This window comes from Anabrus simplex, chromosome 13, assembly GCF_040414725.1.
Source record: "Anabrus simplex isolate iqAnaSimp1 chromosome 13, ASM4041472v1, whole genome shotgun sequence".
Lineage (NCBI taxonomy): Eukaryota > Metazoa > Arthropoda > Insecta > Orthoptera > Tettigoniidae > Anabrus > Anabrus simplex.
Window position 1 is genome coordinate 33,220,652 of NC_090277.1, and position 24,589 is coordinate 33,245,240.

General features: G+C 40.5%; 1 protein-coding gene across 1 annotated transcript in view; it reads right to left on the reverse strand.

Moving 5' to 3' along the window:
• Positions 1 to 22,076: 22,076 nt before the first annotated feature.
• The window catches only part of LOC137502913 (zinc finger protein OZF-like), a 52,084-nt gene continuing 49,571 nt past the window's right edge, over positions 22,077 to 24,589 (reverse strand). Inside the window, exon 5 of the mRNA XM_068230110.1 lies at positions 22,077 to 23,798. Within this exon, the coding sequence (XP_068086211.1) occupies positions 22,856 to 23,798 (943 nt within the window). The 3' untranslated portion in view covers positions 22,077 to 22,855. The remainder of the gene's footprint in view (positions 23,799 to 24,589) is intronic.

A 24,589-nucleotide genomic window follows, 5' to 3' on the forward strand; every position in this document is an offset into this window, starting at 1 on the left:
CCATTCCTTGTTCTGAACATAAAACCATTTACCAATAAAGATTAATTTTCTACACTTAACAAAGTACAAGCGTTCTTGCTGATAGCGATCGATGAGGTTGTTGCACCTTTAGCCCTTTAGCCCTTTAGCCCATTAGCCCTTTAGCCAAGGAATGTGCGGTAAGGAGGAGGAAGAGTCCTTTCATCCTTTTTGCCCTTCTGATAAGATGTAACCCCTGGGTTCCATACCCTATCACGATTTTTTTTCAGCCATGTTTATGCGATAACTTGTTCGACTGATTTTTACACACAAGACGAATGATGGAAGGTAAATAATTTGAAGTTATACTTTGGCTATATCGTTTACCGAGCGAGTTAGCTGCGCAAATCATCAAAATTGTACTTTTGCTCTGAACACATCAAACAATGTTCTGATCATATGTTGAGGTTAACAACATCGATTACAGTGTTCGATTCTAGTCTTGTTATGTTTCATTCTGATCTTCTTAGAACGAGGGTACCCCCTAACATGTTCTAAACACATGTTGTATTGAGTACAGTGTTCGATTCTAGTCTTGATCACTTATTTCGTGTTCTGAACACATCGATCAATGTTCTGATCACATGTTGTATCGAGTACAGTGTTCGATTCTAGTCATGATCACTTATTTTGTGTTCTGAACACATCAGTCAATGTTCTGATCACATGTTGAAGTTAACAACATCGATTACAGTGTTCTATTCTAGTCTTGTTATGTTTCAATCTGATCTTCTTAGAACAAGCGTATCCCCTGACATATTCTAAACACATGATGTATTGAGTACATTGTTCGATTCTAGTCTTGATCACTTATTTTGTTTTCTGAACGCATCAATCAATGTTCTGATCACATGTCGTATCGAGTACAGCGTTTGATTCTACTCTTCTTATGTTTCGAAAGTCTAAACATGCACAATAATGTTATCGCTGCACACGCTTGCCTTCGCGATGCAGGTTTAAACTTGTTCGATATAAAGCTATGCCTTGACATAAGAGGCGGAGGAGGAGGTAGAGAAGGAGGAGGAGGAGGAGGAGGAGGAGGAGGAGGAGGAGGAGGAGAATGATAAGGCCTTAACAGCCTATGTATAGTCGCCTTTGTTTAAAGATGATAGCTGTCAAAAGAATTTTTCAAATTATCCACCACCACATTTCAGCTAAAGAGGGCAGCAGGGTGCTCTGTTGATTAAGCACATAGAATTTCAAATTGCCCTCCACCACATGCATAACAGCAGCTGTTATCTTGCGCAGTAGCCTCTAAGCTAGCTTTCTTCATAAGAGTAGCCGCCATCTTGTGCGAGCACCCCTAGGCCGTCTCATAAGGAGCTATGTATAGTCACCATTTTGTGTCTGCCATCTTGCGTAAGCATCCCTAGGACGTCTCAAGGCATCTTGTTTCTCATAAGAGCAGCCACCATCTTGTAGAAATAGATAGCTGCGAATGGCAAAGGGCTTAAGTAGGAATCGAACCGTTGATCTCATCATTAGACTATGTTTTTTCTTGTTCCTGATACTACGAACCTACGTATTAGGCGGAAAAATTTTGTCCGTTTTGCTCTACGATGCATCGTTTTCGAGATATTTAACATTTTGCATTTAAGCCTCCAAATTTAATGAATCGAACCTGCACGGCACGTTATACTCTCTACCATAGCTAAACCTGATCATGTTACGAAGACTCGCTTCAATACAAGCTAAAACAGAGCAAATGCCAAAGGGCCTAAGTAGGAACCGAACCGTTGATCCCATCATTAGACTATGATTTTCTTGTTCCTCATACTGCGAACCTAGGTATTAGGCAGAAAAATTTTGTCCGTTTTGCTCTACGGTGCACTGCTTTCGAGATATTTAACATTTTGCATTTAAGCCCTAAATTTATTGAATCGAACTAGCACGACACGTTAGCCTCTAAGCTAAGAGCAGCAGCCATCTTGCGCAAGCATCACTAGGGTGTCTCATAAGGAGCCTTGTATAACCACCATCTTGCGCAAGCATCCCAAGGGCGTCTCATAAGAACCTGTGTATAGCAGCCATCTTGCGTAAGCACCCTTAAGGAGTCATGTATAGCCGCCATCTTATGCAATTAGCGTCGAGAGAGGACTGCTGTAGAATTTTTCTTTTTAAATTATCCACCACCACATTTCAAAGGTATCTAGCTAAAGATAGCAGCACTGCGTATGATAGGTGACGAATTTACATCTACTGCGATAAAGAGGGCAGCACGGTGCTCTCTGGATTAAAGATGGCGGATGATAGCTGTCAAAAAAGCACGTGGCTATGTTTACCAAACAAGAGCATGTGGAATTTGCGGCCACCACATTTCAAACTAAAGAGGGTAGCACTATGCTCTGTTGATTAAAGATGGCGGATGGTAGCTGTCAAAAAGCACGTGAGTTTGTTTCCAAACAAGAGCATGTGGAATTTTTCAATTTGCCGCCACCACATTTCAAAGGTATCTAGATAAAGATGGCAGCACGGTGCTCTCTTGATTAAAGATGGCGGCTGACAGCTAACAGAACTTTTCAAATTGCCCGCTACTACATGCTTAAGGTAGTAGCCGTAAAGAGGGCAGCACGGTGTTCTGTGGATTAAAGATGGCGGATGACAGGTGATGAAATTGCCCGCATGATAGCAGCACGGTGCTCTCTGGATTAAAGATGGCGGATGACAGCTGTCAAAAAAAGCACATGGCTTTGTTTCCAAACAAGAGCACGTGGAATTTACCACCACCACATTTCAAACTAAAGAGGGCAGCACTGTGCTCAAAGATGGCAGATGACAGCTGTCGAAAAAGCACGTGAGTTTGTTTCCAAACAAGAGCACGTGGAATTTGCTGCCACCACATAGAGGGTAGCACTGTTCTCTCTGGATTAAAGATGGCTGCTTGTCGAAAAGCATTTTTCAAATTATCCGCCACCACATTTCAAAGGTAAGTAGCTAAAGAGGGCAGCACTGTGCTCTATGGATTAAAGATGGCGGATGACAGCTGTCAAAAAAGCACGTGGCTGTCAAAAAGCACGTGGATTTGTTTATCTCGAGCTAGTGAGGTTAAGTTGGTAGCACTAAGGTTTAGGCCCGCCAAGATGGCAGCACTGCCGATGACAGGTGACGCAAGAGGGCAGCACAGCGCTCTGTAGTTTAAAGATGGCGGATGGCAGCTGTCAAAAAGCATGTGGCTGTCAAAAAGCACGTGGCTTTGTTTATCTCGAGCTAGTTAGGTTAAGTTGGCACTACTGAGGTTTATTCCCGTCAAGATGGCAGTACTGAGGTTAGCGATGCGTTGTTGTCTGTCAAAAAGCACGTGGCTTTGTTTACAAATCTGTCAAAAAGCACGTGGCTGTCAAAAAACACGTGGCTTTGTTTACCTCATGCTAGTGAGGTTAAGTTGGCACTACTGAGGTTTAGGCCCGTCAAGATGGCAGTACTGAGGTTTGCGATGCGTTGTTGTCGATGACAGCTGTCAAAAAGCACGTGGCTGTCAAAAAACACGTGGCTTTGTTTATCTCGAGCTAGTTAGGTTAAGTTGGCACTACTGAGGTTTAGGCCCGTCAAGATAGCAGTACTGAGGTTAGCGATGCGTTGTTGTCGATGACAGCTGTCAAAAAGCACGTGGCTTTGTTTACAAATTCAAATTTCCCGCGGGAGGTGGAGGAGGCATCTGGGAGGCCTCTGGCTGAGGTGGAGGTGGAGGTGGCCACTGGGAGGCCTCTGGCTGAGGTGGAGGTGGAGGTGGCCACTGGGAGCCTGAGGTGGAGGTGGCGGCCGAACTCTCCCATTATACTACTAACGACTCCGTGAAGCTGGAACTCGCCTCGAATAGAAACTTACTGATTCTAGTGCACAAGTCGAAGCCACTTTAAAAAACATGAGGGATCAGTTTGTGAAAACGTAGAGTCTATCAAGGAAGAAATAAAGACAGAGGTCGTCAAGTCTTTAGACAAAGATCTTAGAAATATTCTTCCTTCCGTTCAAGCATTTTCCACCGAACTCAAAGATTTACGGACTGAATTTCAAGAATCCCATGATAACATCTCACAAGCTCAAGTAAAGCTAGCTCAGGTGCAGGAAAACCTGCGAGATGCATTAAAGAACGACGTGGGCAAATTACGAAGCGAGATAGGATTAATTAAGAGCACTCAAGAAGAATTCGACAAGCATATTACAGGACACCTAGACAGCACTCACACCCAGATTGCTGCTTTCTGTAAAGACGTACAAGTCATTAAAACTGACTTGAGAAATCAAAGAAAAGATTTAGACGCCTCAATTAATTCCAAAATTGAGAATTTGTCTGAAGAAGTGAATCAAATTAAACTCAAAGAACATACAATTGACGTCACAATTCCTGGTTCATGGAGGGAAATACACAGCACAACAACCCTAATTAAAATACCACATGACAAACCAGTCAAATTTTCAGGACGTGACGAGTATACTGCTCGAGAATTTTTGTTAAATGTCGACGATTACCTGGAAGAGAATAGGGTAGATGACGATAGAAAACTTAGAGTAGTATCCAAGCTTCTAGAAGGACGAGCCTTATCATGGTTCATAGCTTTTAAGAGCAACTTTAAAAACTATGACGACTTTAAAAAGGCACTTCTTAAACGCTTTTGGGATTCTGAAAGACAACACCTCGTCAAGATGCAACTCTACTCTAGTAAATACAATACTTCAGTCAATACTTCCCGATATTCAGATTATTGTTTAATGCAATTAAAAAATTACAGTTTTTAGATCCACCCTTGCCAGATATCGAACTCATTCAAAACCTGACACTTCAATATCCGCCTCATTTTCAAGAGATACTAGTCGCTGCCAGCATTAAAACATTGGAACATTTCGACGCTACTTTGCGCAGGTTAGATACAGCTAATATCCAATCTAGTCCGAAAACTAACAGGAGTCAAGAAATAAATACAAACTCTGCGGAAATAAAACCGCCGGAGAGAGAGGAACCCAGGACACGTGAAGAAGGCAGATTAAGCCCTACCAACCCAACCAGATTCCGGAACTTTAGACATCAGAGGAATCAGGATAGACACCTTTACCAACCTAGGAATTCATGGAGACAGCGTGAAAGCACTCCTGAAGGAAATCGTGAGTCCAGACGGCGAGAACTCGAAAGTAGATGGAAGGATACACGGGAATACGTCAGGGAGAGAAATCGTAATCCTGATGAGCTTGGAGCCACGTCCCTGGAATACCAACGTCAATTCGGACCAAGAGAACAAAGATCACCTGATCCTAAATCAACAGGCGCTATTAAAAAAACGCCGATCTCACAATAGGGAGATTTACTACAGAACACGATGAGGTCGAGATTTCAAACTATTGTACTGCTGTTATCGATTACTGGCACATTGACGATTCCGAATTACTATTCGAAGACGCACAAACACCAAGGCCAATCATTACTCGTTCATTACCTGTCATAACAGTACGCACAGGCAACCTACAGGTGATTACGCTCATCGATTCTGGAGCGCAAGCTTCTTTAATTTCTGATAGGCTTGTAGACTCGCTTAAAAATCAGAACAATGTTTTGTTATTGCCTGCAGCTCAGATCAAGGTAAGAGGGATAGTTCCTGATAAAGTTGTTAAGTGTAAATCCCAGGCATTTTTAGAGTTTGAAATTAACAGTCAGACATTCGAACACATATTTTTAGTAGTATCACGTCTTAACTTCAACTTAATACTTGGATCAGATTTTATGATCAAATATAAAAGAACAATTGACTAAGACGCCAACCTCGTAAGATTAAAGAATAATTCCGTAGGACTACAGCTGGTAGGACGAAGCGACCTGGAAGTTCAAGAGAATGGAGCCCGTTTCGAAAAAGCCGGTGGTGACATTATTAAGCCCGCTGTAAGCGAGGTTGCGCCAGCCGTAGTAGAATGTAGAAAGGGTGACCAAAGTGAGGACGATGCAGAGTCCCTATTCAATGAGAACTCCATCGTAGGTCCGGATTATATAATGTCAATAGCCAGTGTGGTTGAAGACCCGGAAATTAAGTTAAAATTGGAGGAGGCTAAAAATGATGTTCTACAAAAATTTGCATGTCTTTTCGATGACAAGCCTGGAGAGATAGCTGGCTACGAATATCATCTTGATGTAAATGACTTGTCCTCTTATCAGAAGAAGCCATATCCCATTCCAGAGAGCCAATTTTAAACAACATGTACCACAGAAAGAGTAAAGCCTGGAAAAGAAAATCCTGCGTATTTTCTTTTCGTCAAACCAAGGGGAAGATGTACCAGGAAGGCCTATGTCCTGGCCCATATCAATCGAAAGAAACGTTATTGCAGCATAAAATATCCGTCCGACGTACGAACATTTAAATAAATTAATGTTCCAGCAGGTGCCAGACTTCACGAGTGCACTAGGCGAAGTCGCCCGTTGGAAGAAACTGTTGTATTCGGAATCCATACAAATTGTTCACGTCAAAGCACATTATGTATGATTCCGGTTTGGACTCATCGTATGTTAACATGTACTTGTTATTTGCTACTGCATGCCGCGTAACGCATTGCACATTGCCACCGCGTATGGAGCGTTCGAAAATTTGCAGCATGTCAACATCTTGAAGTAATTCTAGGTGGATAGCTGGTATTTTTTTCATAGCTCTCCAGGCCATAGACGGTGCCGTGTAGAAATGAGCGGCATCAATACCATATGTCTCTTTTCCACTTAATCTAATGTTTTCAAATACATCAGCCAAGAGTAAAGTACCGATTTCCAAGTAAAGATCGGAATATTCACCCAACGATTTACAGTTAAACTTACTCCAAATAAGGTGAGCAAACGCGTAGTTTTCTTCGGACACAGTTTCACCCGTCAAAGAGCTAAATAAAGAACTCCTTGGCGGTAAACTAGTCTCGTCTAACACCTCCATACTGGTAATATATTTGTATGAAAATATCCCTTTCCGAGAAGCAAGTTTAAACTGCAAATCATCGGTGAAATACCGTCTCGTTACAAGCTTTGACTCCTCACTAAGTAATATTGCCATTTTGTCCAGCGAAAAAGGAATGAAGTTATATGTGTCTATAAATCTTAGTTCAACACATTGTCTTTGGTTATAACGTATAAAGTTTGAAAATCCCTTGTATCACTCCATGTTCACTGGTAATAGTTTAATGTTCGCTCTGAGATTTGTCGCAACATTCCCTCCCTTCCTATGCACTTCTCTAATTATAAAATGTCTATGATAGGGAGTCAAATTATGGAATGCTACCGGCAAGGTAGAAATTTTTACGATACTGTAAGTTACACGATTGATGTGCTGATCCCCTGTAGACACCCGTTAAATGACAATGATCGCGAATTTTAATTTCATTATCTGCGATTTCCTTCTCACATATGTGACATAATATAGACGAGAGGAATTTTTTTCTTGCTCAACAGTCAATGGTAATATCGGTTTCGTTTCAAAATAATACGGCGCAAGCCTGTCTACTAAGTTATACATCTCATCTACGAACCACTTAACACAATCACTATCTCGATAGAATTTGAAAGAGCACAAATATCTGTCATAACTACAGTGTAAATAATATGCTACGCTGTATGGCACATGTTCGTGAATTGGAGTTGAGTACGGCGTGTTATCATTTGGAAAACAAGTAGACACAGGTTTCAGTATGCATTCCGTGTCAGCGTACACAATAAAAGGCACTGTCTCTTTAACCTTATACTCTGCAAAGTAAACTACTCGTTCCTTATCCGAAGGCATTATACCTTTTGCTACCAGAAATTGTATACAGTCATTACTGTGCAAAGCTAATTTTTCCTCACTTTGGAAGTAAGTCAAACATCGCCTGCAAATATAAATTCTATTCCGGTTCTTCGTAAGTGATGAGCGCACAAGACGAGCAAGATTCTTAATTAAACAGTAGTGATACTTCTCACTGTCGCCAATCTGAAGCATTAGAAGATTTACTTTCTTTTCACACGTTTTATGTGAAACGTACAAAGGTACAAGAGTAAGCTCTTTATTGACATCTTTCTGTCCTATGCACACCCAGTTGTTCTCGTCGTACTGCGCTCCGAATACGTTCACGGAGATTTCGTTTTGATCTCCAAATTTTCTCATATATCTCATTTCCATCGGGATTGGTATGTCTTTTAAATTTAGACTTAAATTATAATGTGGATAAGAAGAAATGCGATCCACATGATGGTTAGCTGGAACCAAGCCAGCAACTACAATCCACGCAAAGCAAGCATCCCGTGTGTTTTACAGATTTATATCTGCTCTCTTGTTTCTAATTGCTGAAGGCAACGTTAGACTACTCGGCGACTTGCCCACGTGAAAACTAACATTTTTATTCAAGTTTATCCGCAGTTCACATATTCGTAGCAGAGACCAACCCGAATCACGAGCCTCGAACTCTGTCGATTTTTCAGAATCGATTTAGTTATATGCTCGCTGTACCAATCTCTTAAATTAGTACCTTCGGTAATTTCTGCATTCCTTGAATGAAAATAATTGTTATCGATTTTATCAGAAGAAAATGTTATGTGCAAAGAACGGTATTTACTTTTAATGCTTGTGTGTTAAGTGCTTTCTTCACATATTTATTAAACCACACGTAAGATCTATCTAGGAACTCTTCGGGAAGTCAGAAATCATTTTTAACATTAACCACCGCTAGTGTGACACTCTGCGACGAAAAGTTTCCTCGATTTGCTTGCACTGGAAAGCAGACAGATCTCCTATCTGAAAAGTTAGTCCATTAACAGTGCGAGCATGTAAATGAATTTCTAACATCCGATTATGCAATTCCTCTAGCTCGTTAAGATTTTTAATCAGCTCGAACTGAGCTTCTTCTCGCTCCTCGCTAGGTTCGAACTTATAAGAAATTGCTATTGATCCATTTACCTCCCTCATAAACTCACGAATGCGCTCAAACGCTCTATCAAAATGAGCTTGCATTCATCCCTCATCTTCACCCGTCTGTAAATTAATGTCTAAATTTCTACGTTTGCTCGAAGGGAACTCTATGTCTAAAAAAATTAAAAAAAATAAAAATGTGGTCACAATTACGTTCTGGTGCTAAATTTTTCTGCGTTCTCAAGACAAGTCCAAAAGTTGCTGTAGCAACGACTTATCAAGAATGTACAATCCGTCATTACACAGTATAACCATCGAGCTAGCTCACTCCCTACTAAATCTAGTGAACAGTGAATAGCTTCGCTTGGAAACTCGTCCTGAAGCTTCCCTAACAATGTATCCCGGCAATAGGAAATTTTATTCGATTCTTGTGAAGAAAAGGAAAATTCAATCTTGTATTTTTCTTCGAATGTGTTATACCCAACAAATAGTAAAAAATGTTCATTACTTGAAAATTCGGTCAGGAGAAATCGCACTACAGCAGGTGTCACCTCCTGCTGGCTTTCATATGCTTTACTCAGGTTCGTCCTATATACTGTAATTTTTTTTGCTAGTTGCTTTACGTCGCTCCGACATAGATAGGTCTTATGGCGACGATGGGACAGGGAAGGGCTAGGAGTGGGAAGGAAGCGGCCGTGGCCTTAATTAAGGTACAGACCCAGCATTTGCCTGGTGTGAAAATGGGAAACCACGGAAAACCATTTTCAGGGCTGCCGACAGTGGGGTTCGAACCTACTATCTTCCGAAAAATAGATACTGGCCGCACTTAAGCGACTACAGCTATCGAGCTCGGTACTGTAAAATTAAAGAGTGCACAAGCTCTGTTCCATAGTTCAATACAATTACCAGCCAGTTCTTGTTGTTGTTCTGTGCTCAGTTGTCCCGCTTCATCTTGAACAGACTGTGCACTGGCGGCGACTTCCTCCCCTCGATGTACTTGCAATCGTCGACTCTGTATGATTGGATATGCTTCATTTTCGGATCCAGCCTTAATCTCCACTTTCCTCCACTTCATCACAGCAACACTGACCTGAAAAGAAGCAGCACATACTATTTTCAATTAACAAACCAATTATATAAATACGGTAAAAAGCAGTTACATATAAGAACGAAAAGTCCTTCAGCATACTTAGTTAAAATAAGTGACGTAACTGTCGGCATTCTCCTGTAGGAAGCACACTTGATGGTAGCCCCTCTCCATGCCTTTGTACATAATTTTCAAGTTGTTTTTTAATAAATTTATTTATTCTGTTTCTTCTCCAGAAAGTTTCGCGAATTGCGCCGGCAGGGAAACACTCTCAGTCTCCTCATCTTCCCCTTCAACATCGACTATTATTTTCCTTCCGAAACGTGTCTCCACTGCCCTCAGCTCTTTAACCTTAAATGGATGATTAATTTGCAACTCGCTTAGTTTTCTCTTATGAAACTGTGGTGCTTTCGCTATCTTATTTAATTTCATTAGCATATCCATTCTGTTGAAATTGGTATGTCTTTTACAATTAACAAACTAAATAAACTTAAACTCACTTACTGAAGATGAAGGAAAATTAGTAGTAGTAGTAGTAGAGAAGTTCTCTTCCAACTAGATGATAGTTTTCATGTCGTGCTCTGCTCCTTAAGTACTCCCTGCCACCACCTTCACTGCTCACCAATTGGCTGGAGTCGTTGCTGGTTCACCTTCACTCAAAATTACAACCTGCCATAAACATTCTGTTCACCTTTCATGAAAGAGATAACCTTCAACAAGCTGCAAAGCAGATCTTGCCTAGTAACAGCTGCACTGCACCACGCCTTATTTTTTCCCGACACCCATATTAGGGTAGGAGGAGGGCAGGCTTCTTTTACATAAACTAACATCCTGTTCACCTTTCACCAGCAAGTGACCTTTTAAAGCCAATCCAGTCACTGTCACATGGTCACTGCACCTCGCCCACACCAGTAACCTTTCAAAAAATAATTACCTCTTTCATAAAGACCTCCGGGTATGTGTAGTTAACATTCCACACGCGCCCTGGCAAGTGAGAGGCTCCCGCAGGGGGCGCGCGCGCTGGAGCTGGCGCAGAGGCTGAGGTGGTCCAGAGTCCCCGAGGTCCAGACTCCTCATTCGTACTCTACTCTAGCCTGACATGTCTTCTCTCGATTATCGGAATGTCATCCTCGGGGTTATCGAAGGTCGTCCAATCTCTAGTTTCATTGTGCAACTTTCGACTCTGATGTAAAAAGGCAAGCATAGGAAGTAAATACAATATCAAAACGTAAGAAGATGGAGCTTTACTTGGCGAGGTTCTTATTATAGTATGGGTGCAGGGTAGTTTTCAAAAATTAATTGTTAATCATTCAAGCTCAACAAAGTATTGGGAGGAATAGTAGAATGTGAAATTACGTCAGAAATGACAAAATACAGTCGGAAGTCCGGGATGAAATGGCTCAATAAAATAACACGTTTAGCGTAAAATTCGAGCAGGAGGATGTTGGCCATAAACATGAGTAGGTTTATCCTGGCAATCAAAAGCATTTCTGTTCACAATCAGCCCGGAGTTAGAATTTATGACAGGATAACTTCTCGGTACATGTAGTTAATTGGTTTAGAAAAAACAGTCATATTACTGCCCAAGGTTTGCAAATATAGATGACGGAAATATAATCCATGCTATGGAGAAAAAGTTGTAAGCAATGTAGCTTATATTGATGACTTGCAGTTCGAAAGCTTGTAACCTAAAATCATGAGTATAACATGATAATGCGCATTTCCGAAACGAATGCAATGTCAGTTGGGAGGAAACAATGAAAATTCATAGATAGTAGGAAATTTGGAGTTGAAACCTATGGCCCATTTTCAGTATTTATGTTATGTATTCTTCTTCGATGGCCGTACAGTGAATGAAGCAGTCTCAAAGTCACTCACTTTAAAGACCGCCATTGATGTAAAAATGTCAAAAGCTTGGTGTAAATATGATGTACATTTCATGCGCTCGTAGTAACAGACGTAAAAATGTGTGAATGATTAACATACTTTAGGGTCAAGTTCTTAAATTCCACATCAGGTTATTTAAAACTCGTTGCGGACCAAGTTCTTGAATTCTTCATGAGGGCGTTGAACATACACTTATGATAAAGTTCATACAGCCCTCATCATGGTAATTAATAAATATCTAGGACGAAATATGCAACGCATTGTCAAGACACCTAAAAACATTGGAGGGAAACAGACGATTATTGAACACATTTAAGTATAGTACGGTGCTTTATTAACAGGCCATCAAAGTTTTCAATAAAGGCTCAGAGTCTATAGTAATGCTATTGATCGGCAAAGGATGGATTTCAGTGCTATGCGAATGAAACTGAAATCTGCATATTACCCAAAACGCCAAATTTTCTGTTGTTACCCCTTTTAGAATGTTTTCAGGATAGTTATGTGATCAACTCTGCCTTTGTTCCAGTTTCTCTTATGGAAAATTCTAAATTCCCATGGAGGGAATTAGATATTTTTCACCAAAAGAACATGTCAAAAATGTCGAAAACATATCAGATGCAGGGCTTTTCAGCGTTTGCTATATTAACCAGCGTTTCGTCTTAATTCTGACACTAGACTCATAAGAGTGGGATGTGTCAGACCCTACCCACTGACACTGGGTGTATGCAGGTGAACTTTTCAGGAGCCCTTATAAGAGGCACAGTCTGATAATTGCATACGGGAGATAAATCTCCACAATGGAATTATTGCCTGCCTAGCATTTTCACTGGTAAACAGCGAGCAGTGTGTATCGTCTCCTGGCTCCAGTATCAACTTGTCTTCCACAGCCCGAAAAATTCCTCTGGACACTGGATCATAACGGTACTGTATATACTCAATTGTACAGGTGTTCCGCATGTTGTAAGTTTGATAAAAATAGTGCTTCATGTAAAACATATCACTTCTACAGTGATGTAGTTTGCATATATAATGTAATACTCTGCTACACAAGCAGATAAAAGTGCGTAAAACTATTATTATTGCATTGGTGGAATGAAAATATCCAAACACCAAGAAAGAGTTGTGCTAGATAATGGACGTTAGTAGGTGTGTTTATAGATCTGAAGAATGAATTTGATTCAAATTTCCCGCAAATCGTATTAGGATGGCCCTAGTAGTGTTCACAAGACGTTGCGAATCGAGTTTGCTTTAAATACAGGATGTACTGTGCGAGAACGTTAATTACCTGTGTGATTGGACAGGGTGACCGTGAGTGGGTCAAGAATGCCTTTACAACGACCAAGAGGCCAGTATGAACAGCTCACTGCGATTGAAAGAGGCCGTATAATAGGGCTACGTGAAGGTGGATATTCCTTCCGTGCTATTGCAGAACGACTTGGCAGGTATTTTTTCACTGTGCATACGTGATGGAAGCATGGGTCAGGAGAAGAAGACCGGGCTCCGGATGTCCATGTTGCACCACCGCCGTATTTGGCGTATGGCTGTGGTGCAGCATCAATTCCAGCGGCAGTTGGCACCACAGAAATGCCGACACACTGCGGCATTTATTCCACTTACCCCAAGCCGCTAGTCATCAAGACAAGCCAGTATCCTCGCTGCAAATTTGCAGTGGCAAGTTTTTATCCTAACATCCAAGATGAAAAGAGCGAGTGTTCATTTTATCCATTCTCACGAAACCGCTCATGTTCTTTCCTCCGACATGTGTCTACATTTCCACAAGTGCACAACAACAGTAATAGATATTATAGAAAACGAGTAGAATGTGGTACATACAGGCATCGAAACAGGGTCAAGGGAGACAAGCTCTCTGAGTCTTGATGAACAAGCTTAATAACTGATTGCGTTTATGGAGTGAGATCTCTTGCTGCTTGCAGAATGTGAATGGAGAGCTCACTGGAAGTTGGAGTGGAGTTCCGCCATGTTTCCCGATTAAATCCGGCTCTGCCTTGGTGTCAGTGATGGCCACGTGTGAGTTAAAAGGAGGCCAGGTGAGCGCCTGCACCCCACCTGTCTGCGGCTTCGGCACACTGAACTTACACCGGGAGTTCTAGTCCGGGGTGCAGTTTGCTATCACATCAGGAGCGCTTTCGTGGCTATTCCACGCATCCTGACTAGAGATGTATACATCCGTCCGTTTGGTGATTCGACCCGTTCTACTGCCGCTCATGAACTGCATTCCCGGGGGTGATTTCCAACAGGATAATGAACGACGCCATGCCAGTTTTGTAACCCAACGTGCTCTACAGGATGTCCAGTTGTTTCCTTTTCCCGCTCGATCCCCCCATCTGACCCCAATTGAGCACGTATGGGACATCACTGGACGACAATGTCAGGGTCGTCCACAACTGGCATTAACAGTTCCGTGCATTGATCGACGAAGTGCAAAAGATATGGAACTCCATCCCTAAAGCTGACACTCGGAACCTGTACGGCACAATGCATGCATATTTGCATGCCTGCATTCAATTGTCAGACGATTACACCAATTATTCATGGCTTTTGTCGCGCGAATATTAACCTGTAGACTTGTACTTTTAGTCAAATAAATATAATACCTCGACAAATATATTGCCATAATTTCCGTATGCTACATTCCTTACTTCATAGTATTTGTATAATTTTTCCGCCAGTGTATTATGATTATTATTATTATTAGTAGTAGTAGTAGTAGTAGATTAACTTACTCTCAACATTCCCTAAAGCTATCCATTCCCACATAATTCTGGACAACGTAATAATCATACTTTCCTTTCTTATTGAACCACTTACTATGAATAGGCAGGGGATGTTCGTTTGTTTGCGGATTCCAACATAGTGTCAGGACATTATCATCGGTGCTGCAGGGCAAACTAACATTAATGCACAAAAAGACCACATCAGTTGACATGAGTATGATATTGGTAGGAAGGTTATAAAAGAGTATACAACTATTGTACCATACACCCTGAATTACTTCTTTATAAACAAGTACAAACTGGAAAATAACACTGATATCCTTGAGGAGTGTTACGATTTACCTCCTGATATTCTCAGATCAATTACTGATCTAACGATGTGAACTTATGTGACATAAAATTATATTCAAAAGGTCTACCCATGGTAACTGGTAGTATATACGAACTGTGTACGACTAGTGGCAGGTAAATCATAATATCCGTGTGTACAATTTCTATTGCTCATTTATCTCAAGTTACCATCGCATTTGTGTTGCTTTCTGCCCATGAATTCCAATTCTCTAATATTTCAATGTCTCGCTTACTGCAGTGCGTACTCCACTGATGTCGTTTCCTAAAAATTAATTTTCTAAATAAGAATTCTCTCCTTGTGCCCCTGTTCCAACCCTCATGGTATTACATATCACAAACAATACAGGTGACTACACATTTAATATATTTCAGACTTAACAATTTGTAGACAATGGAACGGAGCACTGTTATAGAGAATATACTTGTGCATAACAGTATTTTGGAGTGTCATCGAGCTCGAAGTGTGGAATTGTAGATTGGTGAGCGACAACAATATTATTCTATTCATACAATAAAACAAGATCTACTTCCAATGCTGATTTCCCACAATTGAACTTTAAAGATATTTCCACATATTGAACATCTAATTAGCCATACTTCATAGAAGTAGATAGGCCATTAAGGGGAACTTATTGGGCAAACAAACTTTCAGGCATAGCAAAACTCCACGACAGTTCTCCAGAGGGAGATAAGAATGTTATGTAATATTAAAAATAATGTTACTGAATCAAACACCCCGGCTGTTGTTTAAAGAAAGATCCGTCAGAAAAAACGTGGCGCTCTACACATGAGAAAAGTGTGGCCTGACACGTGAGTTAGTGACTTGGTAACATCGACGATTGTACCACTGTACAATTGTACACATCGCTATGGATGGGCGTTAGCCAAAACTATGTTAACCCTATAACAATAGGATGAAAACGTAAAATAAACAGTCGGGCTAGTTGTGATTGACCCAATATCAAAACAGTTATATAAACAATTTTAGTGATTAATTTTGCACCAACAATACTTTACAATAAAATGGTATGTCAATACCCTGAAAACATTCTTAGAATAGTCGACTCCATAAAAACTTGAAAATGTCCACTGAAAAGTCAGCATAATATTAATGTTCAAAACACACACGGATATGAACATTTGTAGCAAAAAATATGTACTTAATACATCTATCAGTCGTATTTTCCAAAAATGAACACAGTAATTCTCAATATGGCAAGCAAAATGTAACATGTATATGACACTCAGGGACGTTCCAACTGATTCATATTCCTTGGTTTCTTCTGCCCTTAACTAAATAACAAGGAGAACTATCTGTATTTGAATCCTTTGTAATCAACGTAAAACTGGAATTAATTATAGTTGTATCTCCAATGTCTTCTTCTTCTTCTCCTTATCCAATAAGTTAACTTCTGGATTCGAGATTGCTGGTTATCACAAAATCTGGGTCAGGGTTTGAGTCATTCTAGGGTTAAACAGTCAAACAAGGTGAGACTCCAGACATAAACATATCTGCACGTTGAATACAAGGGTGTAACCATTCTATAAAATCCTTTCTAAGTTTAAGATTTCCAGAAGAAACGTTGAAACGTACCATAAAACATGGGCGATACCGATAGGGTCAAAATACGTGTTCCTTGCGAGTGTACTCACAAAAGAACTAAAGACCAATGATACATAACACCAGTGTACATGTTCACCAAGGTGAGCTACCAGGCCTGTCCGAAAATGAGTCTTGTGGGAAATCGTTTTAAATTAATTTATTAAAATGGATTGATCGATCTGCAATGTTAGCGGGTGAGTTCTCCAAGGTAGACTAAGAATCCTACTACCGCATTTTCTACACAAAAACAGCTATTATGGAGACTGAGTGAGAGAGGTTCCAACAATTTCTTCAGAAGGTCGTCCCCGTTCCATAACACAGGCCAGCATATGTAGTTTAATGACACGCTTGAGGAAATTTACTTTCACATTGACGTGACCGTACCTTGGGATGACTCACCAGATATTTTCCAACACAAGCCTCTTCGCTAAAGCTTTTCCTCATTCAGAACAATAGTGTGAACATTTACCCTTTTAAGTAACCTAGTGCATTCGAGGATTATGTTTCTTGAATAACTTACTTCCATACCATTTACAATATTGTTGGCGCACATCAGTATGAGTGGGCAGGTGTGCTAGAAGACGAGACATCAGGGGAAATGCTCTCCACTAGTGTGTGGAAGCTCTACATCATTAAGCAGTCGTTCATTACGCGTGCACTTATCAAGAAATCCTTTATCACATTAGTTCAGAGAGTTTGGGAGATAATCAGTATGCAAGGACAAGTGTTTACGAAAAATATATTTGCAGAAAACGTACTATGACAGTCAGGGAAGGAGTGAAAACAGGCGAAACGTTCGCCACAAGAGTACGGAGGCTTAAAACTTTATTTTAGCAGGTGCCCATTAGGTGTGCTCTTTACACGAAATTTAACCCACATTAGTTACGACAGTTTGGGCAGCAGATGTTTCCGAAAAGAAGCACTGTTACATTCAACGTGGGAGTGTGACCAATATGCAGTGTGTGTTGTCAGTACATATATCATATCCTCGCATTGCATTCAAAAGTAAGATATATGATTATTGTCAGTATTCGATTTATTATTAATTTTGTTATTGACATTATTTCATTTGTATATTTATTTCTATTATTTTAAACCGGAAGGTACCCATATGTGATATGGGACGGGAAACATGCTAGTTTCAACTCGGAAATGTGTATGAGTCATGCAGACATTCCAGATTCCGATGAGGTGGCCTTGTTGATGCTGTTGTCGGAAAGATCCTATGAGTCAAGTGAACAGCCCAGTCTGATGAGTTGGCCTTGTTGATGTTGTCATGAAGACCGGAAGAGGTTCTGGGCGTGCTCTTGACAAGATCTTCTACGTGTGATTGAATTCGCAGGATCAATCTAGACGTATCATATAGGAAGAGGAGGAAGCTGAGGTCTATATAGGCATGTGATCAAACGACGAGAAGCATACTGGAATTGGCTCCATACTGGACTGGACTTCAAATTTTGGTGGAGAAAACTTGACTTAAACAGCGAAGAAGAGGAGATACAACTTTTGTGCAACCAGGTCTAATTGTGTTGGTGAAGTGTGGTAATTGCTACAACTTCCATTTCTGGCGGCTTGGTATTACATGTTGGTGAGAGCTATGGGGTGATGTATTTCCATAATTTATGTTCTGGAACAAAAAAACGTATGTTGCTCGATTTACGTATCCTTAAACCAATTGTTAGAATCAGTTATTGTTATTCTCGTATCAGAAACATACATATTGTACACAGTTATTATTACTATATTACATTTGCCCAAAACGTGGCCATTTCCAATGCATTTTTGATGCTTGACATAGTTTATCTTCTGTGCAGGAGAGGGGACATAGTCGACACTGGAGCATATGTTGGACGGTCTGGTCTTCTCCGCAGTCACATTGGATTTTTTCTTGATCTATGTAATCCCAAATTGCTTAATTAACATTGGAGCTACCAACTCCAGATCTCAGTCTCTTTAGGGACTTCCAGGTCATCCATTCTTCGTCCTGGCCAGGATGTAGAGTTCCTGAAAATCTTATCCAGCCAGGAGGAATGTAGATGTAGCCCTCCATAATTGAAACATAGCTTTTTCAGTAGTGTTTCTAAGTTCCTTTGAAATTCTGAGAAAACACTTCCTTGATCTAAAACTTTGCAGACGCCGTTCATGCCCATATAGAGGATGAGTCCTTTCCTGTTCCACTGTCTTTCTTTCCTTGTTCGCAGCTATCTCTTCGAACAAAAGGAGGTGCTATTCCTGTAAGGTGGTAGAGCCATTCAACTGGAGTGGATTTCAAGCAACCTGTTATAATTCTGCAAGTTTTGTTGAAAGCTATATCCACCTGTTTGGCATATGTTGAATTATACCAAACAGGGCACGCATACTCTGCCGCAGAATAGCATAGTGCCATTGCAGAATTTCGGATGGTTACAGGTTGGCTACCCCACTGTGATCCGGCCAGTTTCCGTAAAGGATTGTTCCTGGTGGAGACTTTCGATTTGCAGTTCATGCATTGCTTCTTGAAATCAAGAGATCTATCAAGTGTCACTCCTAGATATTTTGGAGATTCGCATTCCAGTTTGACCCCTGACCATACTATCTTTAACTTGCGAGTAGCTTCCCTATTTCTCATATGAAAAGCACACATTTGTCTTTGAGGGGTTCGGTTTAAGCTGGTTTGTGCTATATTATCTAGAAAGATCATTAAGGGCATCCGTGAGGGTGGTCTCCACTGTTTCAAAATCTGTGCTCTGAGTGACTAGAGCGAGGTCATTAGCATACAAGAAGCTACTGCAGTTGGGGGCTATGGGTTGGTCGTTTGTGTATATATTGAACAGAATTGGAGCCAGCACACTTCCTTGTGGAAGACCGTTTTTCTGTAGTCTCCATCGACTACGTTGTTCTTGGAAATCATCAAAGAACCTGCGATTCTGCAAAAGAGTGGCGATGAGTCTTGATAGGTTAAAGTCCTTGGTTAGATTGTAGACCTTGACTAATAGTAGCTGGTGTTTGATAGTGTCGTACGCTGCTGATAAGTCGACAAATACCACTCCTGTCACCTTACGAGCCTCAAACCCATCTTCTATAAACTGTGTAAGGTTTAATAACTGTCCAGTAGAGCTTTTACCGGGACGCAATCCACATTGCTGAGGTATAAGTAATGGGTCAATTACAGGTAACAGGCGATTTAAGATCAATATTTCCAGCAGTTTTTAAAGGTGACATAGTAGCGCGATTGGCCTAAAATTCTTTGGATCATTCCCTTCTTTGCCAGATTTCTGCAAGGCAATCACTCAGCTCTTCCGCCATGTCTTTGGAATTTGGTTTCTGCTCATATAGTTATTGAAGAGTTGGAGAATCCATTCCTTGTCATTAAGCCAAAGTGTTTAATTTGCTCAGTTCCTATATCATCCAAGCCAGCCGATTTTCCACATTTACTCTGTTGATACCCTTGTCTAATTATTCTTCCATGCTGAATGATGATGTTAGGTCGTCGCTCTCCTTATGCTCTTCCCTTTGCAGTTCCGGTTTTTGTGATTTGTGGGTTGCCTTCCCGTTCAGCAGCAACTGATGGGCTATTTGGATAGCAGTGATATAATGATGTGCGGTGGTCTTGGTCGCATCATTGCTTAGACGTCTCAGAGATCTCCAAGCTTTACGACTGTCTATTTTCAGATCCAAGTTTCCAATAGTTTGTAACCATTCATCACTTTTAGTCTCTCTAATAGAGGAAATAAGCTTGTTCCCTGCTTCGACGGTTGCTTCACTGAAAGGGTTTTCTTCAACTAAGTTGCTGTATTCTGCTAGAAGTGTGGCTTGATCTGAAATAAGCCCGGGGATATGAGATGTTCAACAGCCACAGGGGATAGACATCCTTGAGCATCTCTGTACAGCTGTGGTGAAGGTGCCATAGCAACTGTGTATTGGTTCTATAGCAGATATTTTGGCGTCCAGAAATTCCGCAAATCTCGACCAGTCTGCCTTCTTAAAATTAAACCTCCTCCAAAAGGATACCTTCTGGGTCTTATAGCAGCAAATACTCGGCACAATATTGGTCTATGCTATGTACTGGATATTGGAGAACAGACAGATTTTACACATTGTTGGCTGATATTGCTGCTGTCAAATATGAGGTCAGGGATAGTAAGCTCTCCTCCACCTGCCACTGTTAAAGGATCCAGGTAGTTTTGCATCATGGATTAAAGTCAGCTGGATTATTTCTGCCCATTCTTGTACTGATGTCCCATTCTCATCTTCATGGTCATAGCCCTAGAGTACTATGGCTGTTGAAATCTCCAATCACAATTTGCACATGTTTGTTTCCAAAATTGGATGGTTTGTTTACAGTGAATTCAGCACCAGGTGATTTATAAACGGATGAAGTGGTGCAATTAGCTGTTTCTACAGTAAATATTTCAATGTTGTTTTCCTCTGTGAACGCTGTGGATGAAATCAGGATGAACAAAAATAGCACTTCCATGTTTACCATGTGGTCTTTCAATGGCGAGACGCATTCCATCTACTTTTGGCCTGCGCATATCACACTTGTATGTGTTTGCTGTATGCACAGTATATGGCATTGGTGCTTACTGCATAGTTCTTGTAGCAGTTCTTCTTTGGCTGATGTTATGCCTTCTATGTGAACAGAGATAATCGTTAACTGAGGCCAGGAAAAGGGCTCAGATGTGGATGTTTCTGGCGTGAATAGATCAGCCGCCAGGTTATTCATTCTCTGACATTGTCCAGGGTACGCCCGAATGCTTTTATTATCCTGATCACAAATCATCGCAATCTTCGGGGAAGCTCCTTTCGTGTTAGAATCAGTGACACTGTATTATAAAGCTACAGTATATGTGTGATATAACAACTGCCAATAATAAAAATGTGCAAGTTGTGTTGATACACAGAGATAGTGAATGTTACTCATCTACATATATATGTTTGTTCAACGGACTCGCTCTTGGTTTCCCACTGCCACTGTTTTTGTTGATGATGATTATTGTGTAAATATGGAGTCTTCCAGCGATATTTTGCGAGATTATTTGATGCATATCTTGGAGAGTGATGAGGTGCCCATTCGCGGATACTGTTCAGAATATAGTTAATTACATTAGAATCAGTGGAGTTATTGAGGAACCTAGGGAGAGTCCCTACCTATTTAGCCGTTTTCAGAAGGTTAGACACGGCCTGCAGAATATGTACCAATATGCAGCTTTGTGTACATGATCAGGACCGAATTATCATACTCTATCAAAATTCGAGGGATCCATTCTGATGAACTCTGATACCCATACCACGAACATTTCAATATTATATATTATTAATATATTTTGTTTCATTATGTTGGCGGGAGATGATTAAGTACATTATACATATTTTATTTTCCTTTAATCATATTGCAATGATTAATTAACATTATATTAATAATTACTTCCACTGTGGGGCGATTAAGTATCTTATTTTATTCATATTTGATGACAAATATATGGAGATGGTTATTAATGATTGTAATTGTTATTTACAAATATTACAGTGTGTAAGATATTGCATATCCAGTTTGCACACTTCATGAACTTTCATACCATATCCATTGGGCACTATCGACTAATCGCAAAAGTGTGTTGTCGAATACTGAATTTAATTGAAATATTACACACATCGAACACAATGAATTGGAGGTGTCTAGTAAGCGCTGTCTTTTTTCACGCAACTACGATGTATGTAAGCAAGTGTATGTTCAACCGCACATTTGATGCAAAATGTTACACACATCGTCCTCAACAATGTGGGCAAGCTGCAAAATACCTTCTGTTCTCGAAGACTAGACTTGGTAAAAATTATCGCATTGATCACAGGAATTAGACACTCTGCAGTATGCGTAGGGATGTGCTGTCGAGAATATATTTCTCGGAAAATTTCTTCCGAGCGTCATCGCACAAAATTCGTAAGCAGGTGTTGTCAAAGATTCGATTTTTGAGAAAACATTACCACATTGATCAATACTAGGTGGCCACACACCAGTATGCATAAGCAGGTGATATCGAAGATGCGTCCTCTGGAAGAACTTCTGCCCCAATCATCACAAGAATAACAACGCTCGCCAGTACATATTGCTGCGATAGGATTTGTGAAGAAACTTACTACCACACTGATAACGTGAATGTTGACAATTTCCAGTATGTGTAGGGAAATGTCGCCGAAGATTCGCCTAGCGGGGGATTAATCAAAGGAATGCGTAAGCATGGTTCCGAAGAAAGAACTTTTTAGTAAATGTAATACGACATTGATAACAGGTTTATGAACTCAAGCCATTATGCATAAGCAGATGTTGCCGAAGATTCGAATTCCGAGAAAACGTTTTACATCATTGATGACCGGAATGTAATACACGCGCACGTTTATGTACATTAACGTGTCGTCGAAGATGGGACATCTGGTAAAACTTAGAATCACATTGTTGACATGAATAAGGACGCTCACCAGTATGTGTAAGCAGGTGCCTCCCAAGATCTGACTTCTGAGAGAACTTGGTACCGCATATATGACAAGAATGTGGACGCTCACCAGTATGTGTGAGCAGGTGTCTTCGAAGATCTGACTTCTGAGAAAAGTTTGTACCACATTTATTACAAGAATGTGGACGCGCACCGGTATGTGTAAGCATATGTCGCCTAAGATTGCCTTTCAACGAGAACTTAGAACCACATTGATCACATGAATGTGGACGCTCACCAATATGTGTAAGAAGGTGTCGTCGAATGTAGCCCTTGTGAGAAAACTTACGACCACATAGATCACAGGAATGCGGACGATCTGCAATATGTATAAGTAGGTGATCCCGAAGATGGCCGTTCTGAGAAAACTTAGCACCACAGTGTTTACATGAATAGGGACGCTCTCCTGTATGTGTACGCAGGTGAATCCGAAGTTCAGAATTCTGGTGAAATGTTGTACCGCATTTATCACATAAATGTAGACGCTCATTAGTATGTGAAAGCATGTGTCGTTGAAGATGAGACTTCAGAGAAAACTTAGAAACACATTGATCACAGGAATGTGGACGCTCACCAGTATGTGTAAGCAGGTGTCGTCGAATATCTGACTTCTGTGTAAACTTAGAACCACATTCATTACAACAGAGTGCGCCTTGTGTAATGGGATGGATTGGCCTTGTTTCAGAGCCAGAAAAGACGTGTACGTTGCATTCATTAGGAGGGGGTAAAATGCACATTAACTCACTTCCTTCCTTCAGTATTTTGCAGCTACTGTTACTGTTACCTCCGGACAACAATGCAACATTCCCACATCTAGAAAACAGAAAACAAAAAGTTATTACATTTTACAAGTAAGATAAAATACCAAATACAATATCCAAAGAAAAATTGCTTAATATCACATTACATTGCACTCCTAAAATTAATGATTTCAGATCAAGGCTCTAACAGATATGCCCATATAATTTCCAATTGCCAAATAGAATACACACAGCAAATCCAAACAGTTCACAAAAGTATAATATGGAAGCAATGATTGTGAGGATGCTTCTCTTAGTGATTACCTTAGGTGCATTCCTCCAAGTTTATTTGTAACTGTAACTGAAACACATCACATTTAGAATGCCAAATAATACCCAATGTTTTAAAAGCTTCATTCTTAGTGAGGTTACATAAGGTGGTAATCCTTGATATCTTCATCAGAGGATCACGAATTGGATTCACGCCACGCAATATTTTGAAGACTCCTGTGGTTGGGAGATATTAACACAAATATATTTGTAAAACTTAGCAACGTCAGCTAAAAGAATAACAACATCTGAACCTTAAGACAATAGACAGGAAGTCAGGCTGAATTTCAGGGTCAACCATTTGCAAAAAGTTCAAAGCTACCCCATTTCAAGATTCACAATAACTGTCAAACTCAACGCTTGGCTTGGTTGTCATGCTAGAATCCTTGAGCACACAATGATGCGGCATGTAAAACCTTAATGAGTTGGAAGTCTCAAAGGGTGCAATTTCCGTGAGTCCCATTTCGCTGTATTTACGCATGAAAATTACATACAGCTGTTTCAACTCTGGAAATCTAGCAAGCTGATATTCAC